Raw genomic sequence first — 22,300 nt, 5'->3', positions numbered from 1 at the left:
ATTTACCAACAGAGACTGGCCAGCCAATGGCGGGACCTGCTAGTGGTTTCCAGCCGATGTGAAAACCCGCAATATCTTACATCTACGCTCAGGGTCACCACTTCCACATTTGTGCTTTTCGCAGTGCCTTTACACCTGTCATATTTGGGCAGATCTGAAGTTAATTTCCTGCCAAACTTACTGAGAGCAGATACAGAAAAATCCGAGCAGAGGATAGGAGTCTTGTCAATGGCACTGAACCAGGGTCATCACTCCTCGGTGACCCATGCGGGGCAGCTTTGGAAATCACTTGCTCACGTCCCCTCTCCGGTCTTCTGGCATCTTCATCTGGCCCAATTTAGAACATCTGTCAGGTCCAACCAGTTTGACCACAGCTCAGACCTCCCGGGGTTGTGTTTGTGCAGGTTCCCTCCCAGGTGACAGCCCGTCTCCCTCTGCCTGGTGCACTGATTCCTGCCCCAAACCCCACCAGCCACTGGCTCTGCTCTCCTTCAGAAACCCTGTACTAGTTATATATCGATTTTTGACGGCTCTCTGCTGTCCTGGAGTGTTTTTTTTTTTTTTTTAAAGATTTTATTTATTTATTCGAGAGAGAGAGGCAGAGACACAGGCAGAGGGAGAAGCAGGCTCCATGTAGGAGCCTGACGTGGGACTCGATCCCGGGTCTCCAGGATCAGGCCCTGGGCTGAAGGTGGTGCTAAACCGCTGAGCCACCCGGGCTGCCCCCGGAGTGTTATTAAATAAATATCTAGCACGACTTTGCCTTGGGTGGCATTTCAGTCTCTGAAAATAATCTTCATGGTTTCCCCACTGTAGTGCCAAACCCAGTGGCTTAAATATGGTAAACCCTGAGGAATGCTCTTTGTTAGCATCTGAAACAAGTTGGTTTCCGTCTTTAAGGCTGACGTTATTGTCAACTCCGTTCCCGTGGATCTCAAGCTTAATAGAGGGCTCCTTTCCCAAGCCCTCTTGGCAAAAGCTGGGCCAAAGCTCCAGGAGGAACTGGACACGGTGGGACGAGCAGTGGCTGTTGGCATGGGCACAGTTCTCCAAACCAGTGGATGCGATCTGCACTGTCGCTACGTGCTTCACGTGGTGGCTCCGGACTGGGAAGAGGGCAGCACGTCTTCACAAAAGGTAGGGCCAAGTTTGCAGTTCTCTGGGAAACTGGGGAGCGCTTGGGATCCTCCTCTCAGTATCATGTAGGTTGGATCCTCTCTGTCTGTCACATTATCAGGACGTTCTATCACTATGGCCGTTTCTTTCAGCCGTGGCTGACTTCTCCCGGGGAGACTAGTTAATAATATAAGTGGACTATAGTGCTCAATCATTATTGGGGCTCAGGGAAGAGTTATTGAAGATGACACGTCTTCTGTGAGGATAGCAAGGTGAGGGCGTGAAGAATGGAAGAGAATGAAGGGTCAGAGCAGTAGTTGTTTTGCTGCTTTCCTTTGTTGTTAAGTGAGTTTGGATCTTTTCAGAGGGCCTCTGAGGTTTCCTTTTCTTTTTCCTTGTCTACTCCTGTACTGGCCTTTCCTTTTCTGCCTGCCCTTGGCCTCTCTTGAGAGCAGAGGAGTAGACAGAGATCATAGTCAAAGTTGCTAAATTCTCATCATTTTTGTTCTAACTCCCCTTTCTAGGAAAGATGCATAAAGATGTGCTTTTGCTTTTCAGATCATGAGAGACATAATCAGAAAATGTCTGGAAATCACGGAGAGCCTGTCCTTAAGATCAATTGCATTTCCAGCAATAGGAACAGGAAATTTGGGGTTTCCTAAAACTATTTTTGCTGAATTAATAACTTCAGAAGTGTTAACATTTAGTAGCAAGACTCAACTGGCAGCTTTACAAGAGGTTCAATTTCTGCTGCACCCGAATGATCATGAAAATATTCAGGTAGAGTCTCACTCATTTCTGGTTATTTGGGCAGCTGAGCCCTACTCTTCTCAAATGTCTTCTTGGTGGGTCTATTAGGTTGTTTCTTTCATGTATTTTCTGTACAGGAAAGTAAAGGAGTGGTTTAGACTAGTTGCAGCACAGCAAAAGTCAAACAGCAAATTTATGGATACAGAAAAAAATTTAACTTATTAAGGAAAACTTTAAACATAAGTAAAAGTAGACAAAATGGCATAATAAAATGCCTTGTACCCATCACTCTTCTTCACAATTATCAACCTATGGCCAGTATGTTTCATCTCTACCTCCATTTATTTCCCTTCTTCCTATATTATTTCCAAGCAAATCCTAGACATATGCTTTACCTATAAACAATTCAGTATTTATTTTAAACAGTAGGATCCTTTTTAAAAAGTAACATAACCACAATACTGTTTCACACTTCAAATGAATTGAAAGTCCGTCCCTTATTTCCTCTGTTGTCAATTCAATGTCCAAATTTCCAATTGTCTCATAAATGCCTCATTTTGTTTTTTGTTTTTTTTTTTTTTGGAGGGTTGATATTTATTTATTTATTTATTTATTTATTTATTTATTTATTTATTTATTTAATTTGAGAGAGAGAGAGAGAGAGATTATGTGTGTGCGTGCATGTAGGGGAGGGCAGAAGGAGAGGGAGACAAAGAATCTCAAGCACACTCCCTGAGCATGGATCCCTGTAATGGGCCCTGGCCCGATCCCATGACCCCAAGTCACCGTCCTGAGATCACAACCGGAGCCAAAACAAAGAGCCCAACACAGTTGAATAACTGACCAAGCGACCCAGGCATCTTTTTTTTTTTTTCCAGGCATCTTATTTTGTTTTTATAGCTTGTTGTTTGAATCAGAATCCAAATAAGGTCCATATATTGCAGTAGAGCTGACATCCCTTAATCCTTTTTTAATCTAGGGGATTCCCTTTCATATGAACCTAGAAAGTTTAGTACATAATATAAAAGTTGTAGTCCTCTAAATAGGAGGACAAACGGTTGTCTGTAAATAATGTCAGGACATCCCCATGGGCATAGGAGAGTTGGAACTAGGAATTCCAGAACCATCTTCAGTTGTAGCGAGTTCATCAACCAGCTGTCCTCTTTTACACACGGAGCTTGCCTGCCTGTCTCCCCACCCCTGAGAGCCCATGAGCTGGGATCCTGGTTCTGTAGGCTCCCTGTGTCCCCCTCCCATTACTGGATCAACTTTTAGCAAAGAAGTTATACTTATTTTTTTCTTCCCCTAAATCTCTCTTGCTTATTTCAAAGGAGAAAGAAAGTGATGATTTGAGGATGTCACTACCAGGCAAAGAAATGAAATTCACAGGTTTATTAACCCTAGGATTAGGGTCCTCCAGAGAGAACTACTTTCTAGTGATTCCTCTCCTGGGACAAATTAAAATTAAAAAATGGAAGTGCTGCTGTCTTATGTGACTATCTTTCTTTTACTACTATGTTGTTGTGGTGGTTGTTTTTTACAATTGGCAAGGTACTTGCTCTTACCGATTATGAAAAGAATATTCATTGTAGAAACTTTGAACCACACAAAATGCATACATTCTTTTAGTTGCATTTCGTCTTCTTTTTTTTTTTTTTTTTTTTCATTTCGTCTTCTTTTATACCTGTGTACTTTTAGAAGCAATTACAGGGATGCCTGGGTGACACAGTCGGTTGAACATCTGCCTTTGGCCTGGGTCATGATCATGGGGTCCTCAGATCAAGCCCCACACGGGGCTCGCTGCTCACAGCAGTGAGTCTGCTTCTCCCTCTGCCTGCCCCCTTCTTGTGCTCTATCTCTTGCTCTCCCTCTCTCACTCATTCTCCCTCAAATGAATAAATAAAATCTTTTTTAAAAAGTGGGATTATATAATGCAACTTAATAGCATTTTTTTCATTTAATAGTATAAAAAGAATTTCTCTATTCCATTAATAATTCTTTGAAAATGAGATTTTTGGTGGCTGTTAAATGTTCCAACAGATGGATACACCAAAGTTTATTTAACCATTTCCCTGTTGGATTTTTGAACTTTTATCTTTTCTTTGCTATACATAGTGTGTAATGAATATGCTTGTATTTATAACTTAGTTCACATATTTTAATAGTTTTCCTAGAATGAATCTGTAAAAACAGAATTATATGTATTATTTTTATAATTTCAAAGATCCATAATGAAAATAACACTTTCAGAGTTGTTCTCTCCTAAGTATGTGTGCATGCAAGATTGAAAGCCCTGATGAATCAAATTTATTCATCTACTGAGGATTGTAGTGGTCAAAATTGTCTTTGTATTTCCAGGCATTTTCAGATGTATTTGCCAGAAGGACTAATGGAAATGTCGTCAGTGACACAATTCCCAAGGCTGAAGATGCACAAGGTTCCGTAAAGCTGTGAGATGATAAATTGTTTCTAGTTGCTAAATAACTATTCAGTGAAAGACGGTAGTGATGCTTTTTAGGAAGGAATCAGTTAATGACAAAGAAGATATTAAATTATATCCCACACCCTTGAGTATGTAAGACATTGGTGTGCTTACGTGGTCTGAAGTGAAAGAGTAGGCAGGCAAAATTATATAGTCTGCACGGCTTTTAAGTGGTGATGTGGCTATAATTTCTAAGGATAATGTCACATGTGTTTTCAGAAATAGATACATTTAAAGAGACACCACCAACCAAATGCTTCTCCTGTGTCAGATCTGCCGTTGCTATATTTGAGTTTATCCAAACTCCTGTTTGGAGTTTGCTGGGGCTTCCTGAATCTGAATGTGTATTTTCCCATCAAAGTTGGGGCTTTTTCACTCATGTCTTTAATTAGTTTACCATACCACACTTTCTCCAGTGCCCCAATAACATGAATATGAGGTGTTTTGATAGTGTCCCACAGGTCCCCGGCATCTCTCTCTACTTTTTTTTTCCTTTCTAAAATCTCTTTTCCTCTCTTTTCATCACATTGGATAATTTCTGTTGATCCACCTCCAAGTTCATGGGCTCTTTTCTCTGTCCACTGCCAATCCAGTGAATTTTATTTCAGATACTGTATTTTTTAGCTCTAAAATGTCCATTTGGTTCCTTTTTTAAAAATGTAGTTTATAAACTGCAGAGCCTCCTATTTTTCCATTCCTTCCAAATCATTTTCATGCATTCAACTGCATTTATTTTGACCTCAGGGAGCATAGTTACAGCAGATGCTTTAAAGTCTTTGTCAGGTAATTCCAACATCTGGATTATCTTGAGATTAGCATCTGTAATTGATGATCTCAATCCTTGAGAACTGGTCACATTTTCCTGGTTCTTTATACGACAAACAATTCGGGATTACAGACTGGGCATTTTAAATACTATGTTGTGAAACTTGGTTCCTATGGAAATCTATTGGAAAATGGTGATTGGTTTGTTTTAGCCAGCAGTCAGTTAAGTTCATTCTAAGTGCTCTGTCTCACCTTCTGTGTGGGCAGCAATTTCTTTCTTTCTTAAAGATTTTATTTATTTACTCAAGAGAGACACACAGAGAGAGGCAGAGACACAGACAGAGGGAGAAGCAGGTTCCATGCAGGGAGCCCGATGCGGTACTCGATCCTAGGACCCCGGGATCATGCCCTGAGCCAAAGGCAGATGCTCAACTACTGAACAACTCAGATGTCTCACAGGTAGCAGTTTCAATGGTAATTTAGTTCTCAAGGCCTTTGTTATGTAGCTTGGATCTGCCCCACATGTGCAACTCCAGGTGAGCTCGAATTTATCCCACTTCATACCCGGAATCCTGGCTACCTTCTCCAGCTCTCCCGTCTGGGACTCGTACATTCTCTGGTTCAAGGGAGCCCATTTTCTAGGTCCTCTGTCCAGACAGACAGGGTTCTCTGGGAGCTTAAGCTGCCTGTTCAGTTGCCTCATAATTTTGTGTGGTAAGGGTTGCCCTTGTGGGCACAGTGGAGAGAGAGAGAAAGAGGAAGAGGGAGAGGGAGAGAAAGAGTGAGCCAGCCACAAGTATTGTCCCTACAAACAAATACATGCTTTTCTTTTTAAGATTTTTTTTTTTAAAATTTGAGAGAGAGAGAGCAGGAGAAGGGGAAGGACAGAGGGAGAGAGAGAATCTCAAGCAGACTCCTCGCTGAGCTTGAAACCCCACATGAGGCTCAATCTCACAACCCTCAAATCATCACCTGAGCTGAAATCAAGAGTCAGACACCCAACTGACTGACTCACCCAGTCGCCCCCACATACACGCTTTTCAGACCATAAGGGCCTTTCCTCTTGATTCTTCTGGACAGAAAGGACGGAGTGTTTTTCAGAGTTTTAGCTTCCTGTGGTGCCACTGTGGAGTTCTGCAGCTGGGCTCATCTTGAGGCAAGGCCTGAATTAGAAAAGGAAAAATAGGGACAATCATGAAGGATTCCTTCTCGCACTTTTCAGCTCACAGGGACCCATATTCTTTTTCTAATCCTCTGGCCACCAAAGTGGGGATTCTTATTGCATAGTTCTGCAACTGGGGCCACCTTCAGGAGAAAAGAGGAACATTGTCGAAACAAAATAAAATGGGAAACTCTCCCTCCCCTTTACAGGTGGCTTCTTCAAGTTTCGACTCCCTCCCCCAGCCTGCCCACTGTTTACTTTTCAGGTCTCAGTTAGTGGCTTTTCATATTTATCCTGCACTTTGAGTTGTAATTCATGAGTGGGACAGGTGCTTGGGGTCCTGACGTTACCTTGGCCAGCAGCAGAAGTCCACATTTGATACGTGTTAGATTTTATAATCCTTTCCCAGAAACTGGCAATCACTGGAGCTCAGAGTCAGGGCTGGTTAAAGGCTGGAGATCACAGGGAGGGGGAAGAAGAAGTATGAGAGGAATGCATCTGAGGAGTCTGAGATCTAGGTTGTTCTTCTGTTGCTGACTTCATTGGGGACTCCATTTCTTTTCTTCTCAGGTTCCTATGGGACTGTGTCTAGCCCAAATGTAGACATGCACGAAATGAAGATTGGTCCCATCATCTTCCAGGTGGCCTCTGGAGATATCACCAAAGAAGAGGCAGATGTGATTGTAAATTCAACATCGAAGACATTTAATCTCAAAGCAGGTACTTCACTTGTAGGATTTTGAGTAGTCTAATAGTCAGCTATCCTACAGTTGCTATCACCAAACTGGTTTCTACAAATTTGGCTTATTAATATTAACAATATTGAAATTATTTTGACATGGTTTCTAATAATTGGTAACAGTTAATTTATAAGTTTTTCTTCTTTCTTATCATAAATGTCCAGGTTATAGGATTCTTTGATGATTGAGAAAGCTTTTTATTTTATTTTTTTTATTTTTATTAATTTTTTAAAATTTATTTATGATAGTCACGGAGAGAGAGAGAGAGAGGCAGAGACATAGGCAGAGGGAGAAGCAGGCTCCATGCACCAGGAGCCCGATGTGGGATTCAATCCCAGGTCTCCAGGATCGCGCCCTGGGCCAAAGGCAGGCGCCAAACCACTGCGCCACCCAGGGATCCCGAGAAAGCTTTTTAGATGATGAAGCAATCTTTCTGATCCAGATGTACTATTCTGATTTTTAAAAATATTTCTTTATTCATGAGAGTCACAGAGAGAGGCAGAGACACAGGCAGAAGGAGAAGCAGGCTCCCAGGGGGGAACCCACTGTGGGACTGGATCCCAGGACCCCGGGATCACGAACTTAGCCAAAGGCAGATGCTTAACCACTGAGCCACCCAGGTGCCCCACTATGTTGATTTTTTTAAAATTCATTTTTGTAACCCTCTTGCTTCTCTCCTGTAGGAGTGTCCAAAGCAATTCTACAATGCGCTGGACAAAATGTGGAAATGGCATGTTCTCTCCTAGGTAAGGCACAGTATTGTTTTTTGGTTCAAAATTGTAAGTGGAATGCTGAATATGGGAGGCTTTGGAGAGGCTGAGGAAAGCCTTGGGACTGGGGAGACAACATGTCAATCTTAAAACCATATATTTGACCAAAGAATTCTAATCATAGACAATTAGAAGTGAAAAAGTAATTTCACACTTAAAAATAGAAGAAATATTCCTCAAAGACCATAGTTAGGAGTCTTTTTTCACATAAAATGCTTTACGTGTCAAACCAAAGATTTTGCTTTTTCTAAACACCCAAAGAGTGGGTTCTGTATCTAATTTTGCATCTCTGTCTTATGTTTCCCAGCTCAAAAAGGCAACAGTGATTATATAGTTACAGAAGGTGGATTACTGAAATGCAAGAATATCATTCACGTCATTGGTGGAAATGATGTCAAGGAATCCATCTCCTTTGTTTTGCAAGAGTGTGAAAAACGGAATTACTCATCCATTTGCCTTCCAGCCATTGGGACAGGTTTGTAATCTCTGGATGTCGAGGTGTCCACCTTTCCTTTGCTCTGGTGCTGTTAATATAGTTAACGCAGAGTCTCGGTAAGGGTGGCTCCTCACCCCAAGGCAGCCCCTAAGGGAGTAAGCAAAACTGTGGGTGGTTTAAATGAGAGGAAAAAATTTGTATGTGACTGCTTCCATGGCTTTTCATGGGACTTTTCCTGGTCTTACCTAGACAGTAGGCTTGAGAAACAAGATATGGAATACGCTGGAAAAAGAAAAAGACTTGTTCAGGTGGCCACCTTGAACCCAGCAAATCAGCTAAAATCTCACTGTCTAGCTGGAAAAGACTTCCTAGATGCTTATGGATAACTTATGTGCAAATTATTATAGATTATAGCAGATAGCTAACAGCTCCAAGTATCTTACAAAATTAGCTTAGCTGGAATTGGGTCCCCAAAGACATCTGGAAGAATAAGGATACATGAATATAGTCAGGTGACTGAACAAAAAAGAAAAAAATATCTTTTTAAAGAGCATGATATTTCAACATATATTAGCATCTTTTGCTTTTTATGGACTTTTGAGGACATTAATGAGTCCAAAAAGGTTAATTGCGCTTTGTAACACAGAGGAACACAGTGAGCTAAGGCAACTTGACAGAGCAGATATGAGCAGCTGATACCAAAAGTTAGATTTCTGGGTCCTTTGTTCGTTGTTGGGCTATTGGCTTCCTGACATAATGGAAGAGAAACTCCCCAGTGCTTCTAGGACCTCAAAAGTGTTTGCTCATACATTGCTAGAAAAGCCCATGATGAAATACTTGGGCAGTGGGCATTCATTCTGCGAGGGCTGGAATCACCAAATTATTTCTCAGCCTTCCCAGTTGGATCTTCTCCCCAGACCCCAGTTTTATTATCTGCCTTTCCAGGAAATGCCCAAAAAGACCCAGATAAGGTTGCTGATGCCATAATTGATGCCATTGAAGACTTTATACAGAAAGGAATGCTCAAGTCTGTGAAAAAAGTTAAAGTTGTCATCTTTCTGCCTCATCTACTGGACGTGTTTTATGACAGCATGAAAAAAAGAGAAGCATCTCAGGCTTCTCCCCAACAGTCTCTGGAGTCTAAATTAAAATGTGAGTTGACCATTTTTATGAAATGCATGTTCCTGATACTGATGTCACATGAGAAATAGCTAATCTTTAGCAAACCATCAGAAAGAGAAATTAAGAAAACAATCCCTTTTACAATTATCTCAAAAGAATGAAATACCTAGGAATTAATTTAACCAAGAAGGTAAAAGACCTGTACTCTGAAAACTATGACATTTCTATGAAATTGAAGATAGCACAAATGAAAAAATTTACCATGCTCATAGGTTGGAAGAATTAATATTGTTAAAATGTCCATGCTACCCAAAGCAATCTACAGATTCGGTGCAATCCCTATCGAAATCCCAATGTCATTTTTCACAGAAATGGATCAAAGAATCTTACATTTGTATGGACCCACAAAAGACCCCTAGTATTCAAAGCAATCTTGAGAAAGAAGAACAAAGCTGAAGGCATCACTCTTCTTGGTTTCAAACTACACTACGAAGCTATAGTAATCAAAACAGTATGGTATTGGCATAAAAACAAATAGATTAACGGGACAAAATAGAGAGCCCAGAAATTAATCCATGAATATACAGGTCTTCCTTCACCTACAATGGGGTTACATCCTGATAAACCCAGTATAAGTTGAAAATTTTGTAAGTAAAAAACATAGATTTAACATATCTAACCTACTGGACATCATAGTTTAGCCTAACCTACCTTAGACATGCTCAAAACACATTAGCTTATGGTTGGATGAACTCATCTAACACAAAGCCTATTTTATAATAAAGTACTGATTATCTCATATAATTTATTGAACACTGTAATGAAAGTGAAAACAAAATGTCTTTACGGGTACAGAATGGTTATAAGGATATTGGTTGTTTACCCTCATGATTTCCTGCCTGATTGGGATTTGCAGCTTGCGGTCCCTGTCAAGCATGACAAGAGAGTATGGCACCATACATTACTAGCTTAGGAAAAGATCAAAATTCAAAGTGTATCATTTTCATACTATCATAAAGCTGAAAAAATTGTAAGTTGAACCATTGTAAGTTGGGGACCATTGGTGTGGTCAATTAATTTACAACAAAGGAGTGAAGAATATACAACGGGGAAAGGATAGTTTCTTCTATAAATAGTGTTTGGATGCCTGCTTCAGCAGCACATAAACTAAAATAAATAGTGCTGGGAAAACTGGACAGCCACATGCAAAAGAATGAAACAGGATTACTATCTTACACCATACATAAAAATCCACTCAAGATGGATTAAATATCTGAAACCATAACACTCCTAGAAGAAAACATGGGGAGTAAGTCCTAGATGTCAATCTTGGCAGTGATTTTGTTTTTGGATTTGACACCAAAGCACAAATAGCAAACTACCTCAAACCAAAAAGCTTCTGCATGGCAAAGACGACTATCAATAAAATGAAAAGGCAGCCTATAGGATGGGAGAAAATATTTGTAAATAATATATCTGATAGGGGTTAGTATACAAAGGGGTTAATATATGAAGAACTCACACAACTCAATCAGAGAAAACAATCTGATTTTAAAATGGGCAGGGGATCTGAATATTTTTCTAAGGAAGACATACAGATGGCAAACAGACACATAAAAAGGTGCTCAACATCACTAATCATCGGGGAAACATAAAGAGATATCACCCCACCTGATAGAATGGCTAATATCTAAAAGACAAGAAATAACAAGTGTTGGTGAGGATATGGGGAAAAGGTACCCTCATGCACTGTTTGTGGGAATGCAAACTGGTGCAGCCACTGTTGAAAACAGTATGGAGGTTCCTCAAAAAATCAGAACTACCATATCATCCAGAAGTTCCATTTCTGGGTATTTATCTTAAGATAATAATAAAGGATATCTGCACCCCCATTATTCGTTGTTATGGTATTTACAAAACCAAGACATGGAAAAACCTATGTGTCCACCAACAAATGAATGGATAAATGATATATTTTATATATATATAGTATATATAAATATATATAGAACAATATATTGTATATTTATACACACACATACACAACACACATATAATATGTACGTGTATTACACACATATGCGCACACAATGGAATATTATTCAGCCATAAAAAAGAAGGAAATTCAGCCATTTGTGATAAAATTAATGGACCTAGTAGGTATTATGCTAAATTAAATAAGACAGAGAAAGACAAATACTGTTTGATCTCATTTATATGTGGAATCTAAAAAACAAACTCATAGATCCAGAGAACAGATTGGTGGTTGCCAGAGGAAGCACGGGTTGGTGTTGGGAGGTGAAGAGAGGTGAAAAGGTGGTCAAAAGGTACAAACTTCCAGTTATAAGATACTTAATTCCTGGAGGTGTAATGTACAGCACGGTGACAAAAAGAGAGAGAAGTAGCTAATCTTCCTTTCTTTTCTGTTTTAGCATCTGTGAGTTCCCCAAGTCAGTCTCCACAAAAGCAGAATCCTTTGGTTTTGAAAAAGAAAACAGAATCAGCAAGTTTTCAGGTGTGTGGTGAAAATGTAAAATGTATGAAAAATGCTCTCTCCTGGATACAGGATCTGATTACAAAGGAACTGTGTCCTTACACCAATGAAGATGAGTGTATCAAAGACTTTAATGAAAAAGAATATCACAAATTGAATGAGCTGCAGGAGAACTTAAATATTGCCATTTGTTTGGACAGTGAAAAACCTTTGATTGAGGTTTTTGGAACTGGCAACGATTTGACACAGGCTAGAAATGCAATTGAGGAAATGATCAAGGGAATTAGATTGGCCAAAGAACAGAAATCCCAGGCAGATTTTATCAGTGAATTTATAGAATGGCAATATTACAACAATGGCACTTTTCATAGTTTTGACAAAATAACTAATCTGCAATTGGAGAATGCAAGGAAGGCAAAGAAAAGGACAACTCTTGTCAAAGTTAATCATAAGAGCTACACAGTGGACCTCGTCACAAACATTGCTACAGATGCAAAAGGACACCATATACCTGTTAAGCGCTTTATGAAATCTGAAGGTGAGTCAGATCATGTGCTCGTTATCCGTCATTGCACACCTTCTTTGGACTTAACACTATACATACATCAAAACTGTAATCAAGTAGAGAAAATTCAAGCAACTCTTATGGAATGAAATAAACTTGATCTCTAAGCTTAAGGAGCTTACCTTATGGCTTATGGCTGGGGAAATGTAGCATGGGTGCATTCAACAGTCTGAGGATGACCATCTTCATGGTAACAAGACCCAAACCTTGCGTTTGTTTCCATCTCTACAGTTGATAGGCTTCCCAGAGTGTGTGGGTAATGGAGCTGTGGAGGTAATGGCTGTTGCAAGCAGGAGAGGAAAAGCCAAGGGCTTTAAAGAAAGGTGGCCCAAGGTTTTCTAGAACAAAAGAAGACAGTCTGGTCAGTGTGGGCCCTCTCTGTGTCTGTGAATGATAACCCAGGGAGGATTGGGAGCCTGTAGGATCTTCTCTCAGAATTCACTCCCTCTCCTGCCCTAACCATAAGGTTTCCTTAATGTACGCATCAGGAAGCAGCCTTCAAATTCTCTGACTGGATCTGCTCCCCACGAAGGGGTTGCTTGTGTTGTGTGGAGGGCCATTCCTGCTTTTGAACCACACCAGTCCTCCACCGAAACTAGTAAATTGACTTTCTGTACATTATCATCATCTCTTGTGAGATGAGTATGAATGAATTCCTCAGACTCTGAGCAACCCTAGGGAAATGACAAATCAAGTATAATATTCTGTTTAGAAGAGGAAAAAGAGAGCTACCACCACCACCTGCCTCTGAGCAAAACCTGCCGTCCACCCAACTCTTAAGGATGCAGGGAACGATAATGAAGGAATGGATGGAGGGCCTTGTGATAGTGAGGAGTTCTTGCAAAAACCCACACTGTTGGTAACAAGACCATCGTAGGGAAATGATTTATTGTTAAATTATTAAATTATGACAGATTAGAGAGGCTGAACAGAATATGCAGCTGTGTCATACTACACCAACGATTCTTAAATCTGAGCATGATCAAACTTAATTAAGATGCAGGTACACAAGCTCCACCCCTCAGAGAGTCTGAGTCAGTAGATCTTTGGGTTTTTTTTTTTCTTAACAAGCATTATAGTTGGTTCTAATGTAGGTTGTCTGTGGGCCGCACTTGGAAAAACATTCCCCTAGAAAGATAGGGAACTTCTTGAACACATCGAGTTAAGAGATTGTAAAGTAGGAACACAGATGATACTCAGTTCTTCAGTGCATACCAGGAATGTGCAGGTGGGCCTTCCCAGGTGTGTGGTCCTCAAATGTCCTCCTTGCAGTGGTGATCCCTGAGCACTGGAGTGATATGAAGCAGCAGGATGTCTGTGTGGTTGAGCTACAGCCTGGTCATGCAGAATATGACACAGTGGCAACCAAGTTTAATCAGACCTGCTCACACCTCTACATAGAGAAGGTAAGCCTTCTGCTGACATGGCGTCTCTTAATGGTGGAAGTAAGTTATATCACGGTCCTGGATAAATACATTTTCTTTTTTTTTTAATTTTTTATTTATGATAGTCACACACACACAGAGAGAGAGAGAGAGAGAGAGAGAGGCAGAGACACAGGCAGAGGGAGAAGCAGGCTCCATGCACCAGGAGCCCGATGTGGGATTCGATCCCGGGTCTCCAGGATCGCACCCTGGGCCAAAGGCAGGCGCCAAACCGCTGCGCCACCCAGGGATCCCGGATAAATACATTTTCATTCATTTTCCAACACTTTTTTTTTTTTTTTGGCACAGAATTAGAATATTTTATGGTAATCGGATTCTAGATTGTAGATTCTACTCCTGTCACCATAATTACAGATACGCTAAGATTGTTAAAAATGAAATTAACGTTCTTTCCAAGGTCTGTTTTTGTGAAATACTGGATCTAAAAAGATTTCTGAATGCAGAAAGGTGACACCTGGCATTGAATTTGTTGTTTACTTTTTATTTGTGAAAAATAATGGTCCTATCTGTGTCTTGCCAAAGGCTCTTGGACCAACGGAATATTTCCCCTTGTTGATTTGCAGATTGAGAGGATCCAGAATCCACATCTCTGGAATAGCTACCAAACAAAGAAGAAAGCCATGGATGCCAAGAATGGGCATAAAAACAATGAGAAGCAGCTCTTCCATGGGACAGATGCTGACTCGGTGCCACATGTCAACCACAATGGCTTTAACCGCAGTTATGCCGGAAAGAACGGTAAGGAAGCAAGGGATCCAGCTGCTCCAAATGGGGTGTCAGCCATGAGAACCCAAACTGGCGAGGGACAGCGTGGATTGATTGCACTGTGTTCTCTCATGGTTTGTTGGTGGCCATGCTGCAGCCAGAGTTTCAGTGTAGGTCTCATTATATTTCATCGCAGAAGGACTGACTGGCCCTCTGGCATGGAGGAATGATTTTTAAAAATTAAAAACACATGAAAAATATTTTTAAGAGGTTTTGGAGAGAAGAACTGAACATTTTTTTAACATTATTTGACATATTGGGTCAACTCATCAGATTATAGACTAAACTGAACTTAATTATTCATTTGACAGAGAGAGAGAGAGAGAGAGAGAGAGAGAGAATGAACACGACCAAGGGGAGCAGGAGAGGGAGAAGCAGGCGCCCCACTAAGCAGGGAGCCCAGTGCGGGGCTTGATCCCAGGACCCAGGACCTGAGCCGAAGGCAGACACTTCACCAACTGAGCCACCCAGGCGCCCCCTAAATTGAGCTTCTTAAAAATGTTTTTTCTCTTCACAGCTGTGGCATATGGAAAGGGAACCTATTTTGCTGTCAATGCTCGTTATTCTGCTAATGATACCTACTCCAGACCAGACAGAAATGGGAAAAAGCATATGTATTACGTGAGAGTACTTACTGGAACCTACACACGTGGAAATCAGTCACTAATTGTGCCTCCTCCAAAGAGCGCTGATAACCCTACTGACCTGTATGACACTGTCACGGATTGTGTTCAAAATCCCGGTTTATTTGTGGTATTTTATGACTACCAGGCTTACCCAGAGTACCTCATTACTTTTACCTATTAACGTTTTTTGGTGTCCTTCCCAGAAGACCTTGCTCATCTATACATATGGAGTTGTAAAACAAGTCTTAGATTTTTTTCCCCCCCTAACAGCTTTTTATAAGATCAAGGGATCCTGTCACTGAAACAGACTTTCTTCAGCTTCTCCATCATTGGAATGAACCTATCTTAAGAGCAATAAATTTGAGAATTTAACTCAGATAACTTAGTTACAACTGTGTGTCTACAACTGTGGACATCAAATATGAAGAAGGAAAGAACAGGTTTGTATTTTCGGGAAGAGAAAAGAAAGCTCATCTTAAAGACAGAGGGCACAGCTATGCAATGTCAGCTGCTGCTGGGGACAGCTGGTATCACAGCGGGAAGCCGTATTCCTGTGAGGGGCACAGGATTACTGAGTGGGTAGGATGGCTGACTTCCATGGGGGCAGGGATGGTGTCTAACTCTTTTTTTATGGGGGGGGGGGCCCTGGCCTGAGGTCTGTGCCTGATGTAAACAGATGCTCCAGAAACATTTCATAAACCAACTAAGAAGGAAAAAGCCTAGTTAGACATCGACCCAGAGTAGAGGCCATCTCTTTGACATCCTTGACTTTGCCTTAAATCGAACAGATTCCGTGACGGGGAACTCCGTTCTTCGCGAACTGAACCATGACCTGTGGGACAGGTCTAGTCGGTGTTCTGTGCCTTGCACAGGTCAGGGGCTGTGGTCTAGTGTGTGGCCCAAGGGAACTGGATCCCACCGGTTCTGTGCAGCACAGCAGTCCTGGCAGATCCTTTTTTACATTAACCCCAAATCTGCCTTCATCTAAATTTTGCTGGTCTTAGTTCTGCCCAGTGACAACCGTGGGATAAGCCTGCCATACTTTCAGTGTGAAGCCCTTCTATTATGTTAAGATTAACTAAATTCTAATGTTACTAAAGAGCCTATTTTCTCTGGCAGTCTAGCTTCTGATTTTAAAGACGTGTGCATAAGTAAACCAAAGGAATTGAGCAGTCCTATTGCTAATTTGCTAGCTCAGTATCTATTAGATAGTCAAGTGCTGGATTTTTAAAAAATTTTCCCCAGGTAAATTTCAGATTCAGGTATTATTTATTGAGTACCAGGTAATATAATAGGTGCTTTCATATATTCATTTTATTCCCTCAAATAATCCCATCAGTTAAGAATTATATCTCCATTTTAAAGTTGAGGAAACTGATGCTCAGAGTTCAAGAAGCTTCCTTGCTTGAGGTCACCTAGGTAGCAGTAGTCCTCAGAGACTGAGCCACAATCCTGGTTCCTGTGGCACCAAGCTCTTCCCACTACAGAGCATGGCCTCTTGGTTAATGTTACCATTTCAGGAACATCTCTGGTAATCTATGAGTCACCCTCATATTTCCTTAGCTTTTTTCCTTCTGGCTTTGGCTTCCATTATAATCTCTTCATTTGAAGCTCTGTAGGCCAAGAGGCTAGAGCTGATGCCTAGTGCAGATGGTGCCCTCAGACAAGGCGGTATTGCTAGGAGGTTAAAGGCACTCTTCCATGGCTATTATGAACTCACTTCAAGTACAGCAGGTTGAGGGGGCCAATTCTGCTTCATTAACGGACAGATATCTTGGAATTTGTCTTGCTTTTTTTTTTTTTTTTAAAGATTTATTTACTTATTTGGAGAGAGAGAGAGAGGGAGAGAAGGGAGAGGGAGAGAATCTCAAGCAGATCCTCTGCTGAGTGTGGAGCCTGACATAGGGCTTGATACCACCACCCCAAGATCATGACCTGAACCGAAATCAAGAGTCAGATGCTTAACTGACTGGGCCACCCAGGCACCACTGCTGCTATTTGTTTTTTAAGTGGACTGGTAAAGACTGCTTAGGAGTGGCTTCCCGGCCATTGGCCTCTGAGCTCAGCCTCAACAATGGATGTTAAGAAATAAAAGGGAAAGGGGCACCTGAGTGGCTCAGGGGTTGAGCATCTGCCTTTGGCTCAGGTCGTGATCCCGGGGTCCTGGGATCAAGTCTAGTATTGGGCTCCCTGGATGGAGCCTGCTTCTCCCTCTGCCTGTGTCTCTGCCTCTCTGTCTCTCATTAATATAAATTAAAATATTTAAAAAAAAGAAAGAAAGGAAAAGGATAGACTTGCTCTCAGATTTGCTCTTGTTCTCCAGTGTTAACTCAGGGCAAATTTGAATATCGGGGTGTATTATACCAAAGTATAATGATCCCATCAGTAAATGTTATAGTTATCTGCAATCTAAGGAAATTTATATCTTTTACCTCCTTTTTGAATAAAGTACTTGAAAAATACATTTGGTGGTAGACCTCTTTATCCTTAAGGGTGGATACAGGGGCACCTGAGTGGCTCAGTTGGTTGGGTGTCTGCCTTCGGCTTGGGTCGTGGTCTTGGGTTCCAGGGATCAAGCCTCGTGTCGGGCTCCCTGCTCTGTGAGGAGCCTGCTTCTCCCTCTCCTGCTCCCCCTGCTTGTGCTGTCAGATAAATAAAATCATTTAAAAGAAAAAAGGATGGATACAAGAGAGCTTGATGATAAATACAGGTCACTGCTGAAAAGAAAGATAACTAAATATGAGAGCATCAAGGGGTCCTTAAAGTGTTAATAATATTGAGCTGAAAATTACAGCAAGGGCACAGTACAGGTTTAGTTCAGTACTTCTGAAGGGCAAGTTGACTCCAACAAGAAGCCTCTGCTCAACCAAGCCCATTTGGAGACTGTGATGGGTTTAGGGGGTATCCACTAGGGCCAGAGATTCTTAAACACTTTGGATATTTGAATCACTTGAGGTGTTTGCTGAGCTAGCAAGTTCTGGCCCATCCCAAAGGAGTCAGGTTCTATAGCTCTACAGAGGTACCCAGAAATCTGCATTTTCAGCAAGCACTTCAAATGATTCTGCTGTCCTGATACTCAGAATCGTGTAGGACTTTCATGGCTCCAGGGACTTTTGGCATCATGGGCCCCTGACTCCATAAAAAGTAAAAAGTATGAACAATTACGTTTTGCAATTGCATTGATATAAACATGAATGCAATGAAAGCTGGAGTATATGTTTTTTTTTCCCAAAGAAACTAAAACATTTTGGGGACCCCTAAAGACTCATGGACCTAAGCACTGCCAACTGGACAGGTCAGCCTTGCTGATACTTAGGTGTGGTGCTGAGCCATATTCTTCATAGAAATTTTGTTTTTAATTCTTACATTCTCAGTGTGAGCTGAGCTGGAACGCACCGCCCTACAGAGGTGGCCCAGTCCTGAGAACAGGGGAGAATGAGCCTGTGGTTTTTAATGCCTCAGGCCTCTGCAGGGTTAATGTATTTATCTAATAGTTTCACTCACTCAGGCATGCTTATCTGAGAAATACAGGATGAAATGGGACCCAGCTCCGAGTGCCTGACAGTCTCCCCCTTTTAGTCTCTCTCCTCACTGCCATACTCCCCTTCACAGAAGCCAAGGTCTCCATCTTGATAAAATTAGGAAATTTATCTCCCATCACCCACTCACCCTTAGAAATCCATTCATATCAATGTCTTAACTCCCTTTGGGTCTCTGCATGTCAGACTGTTACCTCTAACTGAATTAAATGCTTTGTTTCAGAATATCCTTCAAACTTTTCTGACCCCAACCTATATGAGAACATGAAGAAACACATTTATAGGGCAGCCCTGGTGGCTCAGCGGTTTGGCACTGCCTTCGGCCCAGGGTGTGATCCTGGGGACCCGGGATCGAGTCCCGCATCGGGCTCCCTGCGTGGAGCCTGCTTCTCCCTCTGCCTGTGTCTCTGCCTTTCTCCATTTCCCATGAATAAATAAATAAAAATCTTAAAAAAAAAACAACCCACATTTATATCAGGCCCAGCACACACACAGATATAACTGAAAAGTTTTATGAAATATACTTCTCCTTCTTCTTCTTCCTGGAAATTTTCATGAAATAATACATTTACTAATGAATTTACTGAAATCATCTATTCTATTTCACTTAAAAAAATGCTGGTCTTACCCATTATATTGATTTTATGACTTACTAATGGATCACAACCTGCAATTTGAAAAATAATAATCAAAGGAAGAGCAACCTTAAAAAATAAAATATCTGAAGAAAAAGAGATGTCTATTTCTGCAATAAGGATCTATCTACTAAGGGGAACAGAGATTTTATCCTTGGCCACAACATCCTCCACCCAAATGTATTTGATGGAGTGTTGCCAACAAGTTGTTCTTTTTATAATCCATTCAGTGAAATATTTAACAAGCCACTACCATATGCTGGGCACTCTGATCAGATAAGCTCTGTGAAGGGATCCCTGGGTGGCGCAGCGGTTTAGCACCTGCCTTTGGCCCAGGGCGCGATCCTGGAGACCCAGGATCGAATCCCACGTCGGGCTCCCTGCATGGAGCCTGCTTCTCCCTCTGCCTATGTCTCTGCCTCTCTCTCTCTCTCTCTCTCTATCATAAATAAATAAAATTAAAAAAAAAAAGCTCGGGGGGATCCCTGGGTGGTGCAGCAGTTTAGCGCCTGCCTTTGGCCCAGGGCATGATCCTGGAGACCCGGGATCGAATCCCACGTCGGGCTCCCGGTGCATGGAGCCTGCTTCTCCCTCTGCCTGTGTCTCTGCCTCTCTCTCTCTCTCTCTCTGTGCGACTATCATAAAAAAAAAAAAAAAAAAAAAAAGCTCTGTGAATACGATAATCCAAACAAAGTCCAACCCCCATGGAGTGACATTCTAGTTGGGGGAGATAAACAATAATCAAATAAATACGTAAATTAAATAAACAGGGATATAGTAGTCACTTAGCAGTAAGTACTACAGACAAGTTTCTTCCAGACCTTTCTTTTCCTGGGCATATTCATGTAACACCTCCCTCACTGCTAGAAGGCATAGACTTTCTTTGGATGTACTGATACCTTAAGTCTGAAGACTGAGAAGGATGGAGCCAGTTGTCAATTCATCCTAAAAGATTACTTTGCTTACCTTATCTGTTTATATTTATTTCACAAATGGTTACTCAGGGATCCATATGCTTTTTTAATTTCTAAATTCTTACTTAGACAGTAATGGTAATAAACACTCCCAGATCTTGTTGCAAATATATTGAGAGTAGACTCAGTTTCACTAGATCAAATTTTTAGTTGCAGGAGTCAGTAACATTGGTGCTTTTCATCCCCAGAAGTAGTGTTCCCAGATGTCCCAGTTCCTTCCGTAAGAAGGCCTTATATTGGACCCCCAGCTACTTTTTTCCTGATTGGTATCCTGCTTTGGATGACAGGATTTAGCCAGCGAGAATTCTGCAGGTGTCATAAGTATGATCACTTCAGATCAAGGCTAGAATGCACCCAATGGATGCACTATGCCAGGGGTTGGCAAACTTTCTCTGTAAGGAGACAGTATTTTCAGCATGGCAGGCCACACTGTCTTAGTCACTGCTCAACTCTGACACTGTTACTCTAAAGCTTCCATAGATGATATGTAAATGAATGGCATGGCTGTGCTCCAATAAAACTTTATTTACAAAAACAAGCAGTAGGCCAACCTCTGCTTGAGACTGCTGAAGAGATAACTTTCTGTTGAGGACACCTGGGGCTTGCATTTGAGATAGGCTAAAAGGATGGGATGGGAGAGGAAAGGCAAAGGCACTGAAGAAGAACTAACAAAGAGCCAGCCCGGCCAAAGAGCAATGTTTATGAATGAAGGTGGCAAGAGACTGAAACACAATTAAGGTAAGAACAAGTGCATTTACAAGCATGTGCAAATTAACTTTTTGCTTTTCCATCTTTTATTTAAAAATCATATTATTTTAAAAAATATTTTTAAGGTATTATTTTAAAAGTCATTTCCTTAGGACCACAAACTTCTTCCTTTTATCAGAAGTTGGGCCACTATCCTGGTTACTTGTGGATTCACTAAGCAGTCCAACAAGTCATCTGTAGAAATGAATGTCTGAGAAGGAGCCATACTACTATCTGAAGCAATTTGTTCCGCAACTACATCCTCATTTTTACTCATCATCCGTTGCCTCTTGGTGCAGTGCAATTTTCCAGGGTGTTCTCCATCTTTGCCAACAAAGTCTTTACCATCACCTTCAAATATACCTCTTCTCTCTGATGGTAGTTCTTCAGAACTCAGTATTACAGGAACCAGATCAGGGCCAAAGGGACTTGCTGCCTCCTGTTTTATGGTTCCCAAGAGTAAGTCCTGGTCATCTATTTGTTCCACCTCCATGTGATGGTGCACATTTAATCCTTCCTTTTTCATGTCATCTCTATTTGTTCTCAGTGCTTGGATTTCTACTACCTTAGATGTTTTGTAATCAAAAAGGGCAGAAACGGCTCTATTTAAGTAGTGGCAATTGACTTCATGGGATGTTTCCTCAACCTGTGGGAAAAAATACTCTTTAGAATGGATATATGCATTTACATAAATTCAAAAATAAATGTCCTAGCCAGGGTTGATTTATCACAGGAAACTAACTGCCATGAACACCAGAAGTGGCCTACCTCAGTTGGGTTTAACCAAGCTCTGGTACTGTGTGGGTCCTCTGCAGTTTTCAGGGCACACACAAGCATGCGTGTGATTGCCTCTTCCACCCGGGTTTGGTGGTCCTCTTCCTGAGTCAAGATTAAAAAAATGTTTTTTTTCATTTGTATCCATCTCATGGCTTAAAATGGAGTAGTGTCTCTATTAATTGTGTATCCTGTTCTTTTATTAATATAAACTTTGTTATAGAAGGAATGAATATGTTGTTGGAAGACCACAACTTTTACATATTCATTAACACCTGCCATCTAGAAGAGTTATAGAATACTATACCAACCAAGTTTAAGTATTACCCCGTCTATGAGACATAGGCCTTAAGTAGGAGCTACCTTGTGATGTTTCTTCCAATCTTTTCCATT

The 22,300-nt window shown here is 41.2% G+C and overlaps 2 protein-coding genes across 3 annotated transcripts in view; one reads left to right on the top strand and one right to left on the bottom strand.

Moving 5' to 3' along the window:
* PARP14 (poly(ADP-ribose) polymerase family member 14) overlaps positions 1 to 17,700 on the top strand; it is a 36,736-nt gene extending 19,036 nt beyond the window's left edge. For both annotated transcript variants that reach the window (XM_041759897.1, XM_041759908.1), the window contains 11 exons: positions 901 to 1,137; positions 1,675 to 1,896; positions 4,225 to 4,303; positions 6,846 to 6,995; positions 7,699 to 7,761; positions 8,093 to 8,260; positions 9,167 to 9,373; positions 11,776 to 12,375; positions 13,675 to 13,808; positions 14,411 to 14,585; positions 15,130 to 17,700. In XM_041759897.1, the coding sequence (XP_041615831.1) occupies positions 901 to 1,137; positions 1,675 to 1,896; positions 4,225 to 4,303; positions 6,846 to 6,995; positions 7,699 to 7,761; positions 8,093 to 8,260; positions 9,167 to 9,373; positions 11,776 to 12,375; positions 13,675 to 13,808; positions 14,411 to 14,585; positions 15,130 to 15,419 (2,325 nt within the window). In that variant the 3' untranslated portion in view covers positions 15,420 to 17,700. The remainder of the gene's footprint in view (positions 1 to 900; positions 1,138 to 1,674; positions 1,897 to 4,224; positions 4,304 to 6,845; positions 6,996 to 7,698; positions 7,762 to 8,092; positions 8,261 to 9,166; positions 9,374 to 11,775; positions 12,376 to 13,674; positions 13,809 to 14,410; positions 14,586 to 15,129) is intronic.
* Positions 17,701 to 21,162: 3,462 nt separating this feature from the next.
* HSPBAP1 (HSPB1 associated protein 1) overlaps positions 21,163 to 22,300 on the bottom strand; it is a 66,798-nt gene continuing 65,660 nt past the window's right edge. Inside the window, exons 7-8 of the mRNA XM_041771904.1 lie at positions 21,902 to 22,012; positions 21,163 to 21,779 (exon numbers count right to left, since the gene is read on the bottom strand). Coding sequence (XP_041627838.1) covers positions 21,243 to 21,779; positions 21,902 to 22,012 — 648 coding nt within the window. The 3' untranslated portion in view covers positions 21,163 to 21,242. The remainder of the gene's footprint in view (positions 21,780 to 21,901; positions 22,013 to 22,300) is intronic.

The sequence above is a fragment of the Vulpes lagopus genome, chromosome 1, assembly GCF_018345385.1.
Source record: "Vulpes lagopus strain Blue_001 chromosome 1, ASM1834538v1, whole genome shotgun sequence".
Lineage (NCBI taxonomy): Eukaryota > Metazoa > Chordata > Mammalia > Carnivora > Canidae > Vulpes > Vulpes lagopus.
The sequence above is the reverse complement of the archived record's forward strand: the minus strand, read 5'-3'. Positions and strand labels throughout refer to the sequence as shown.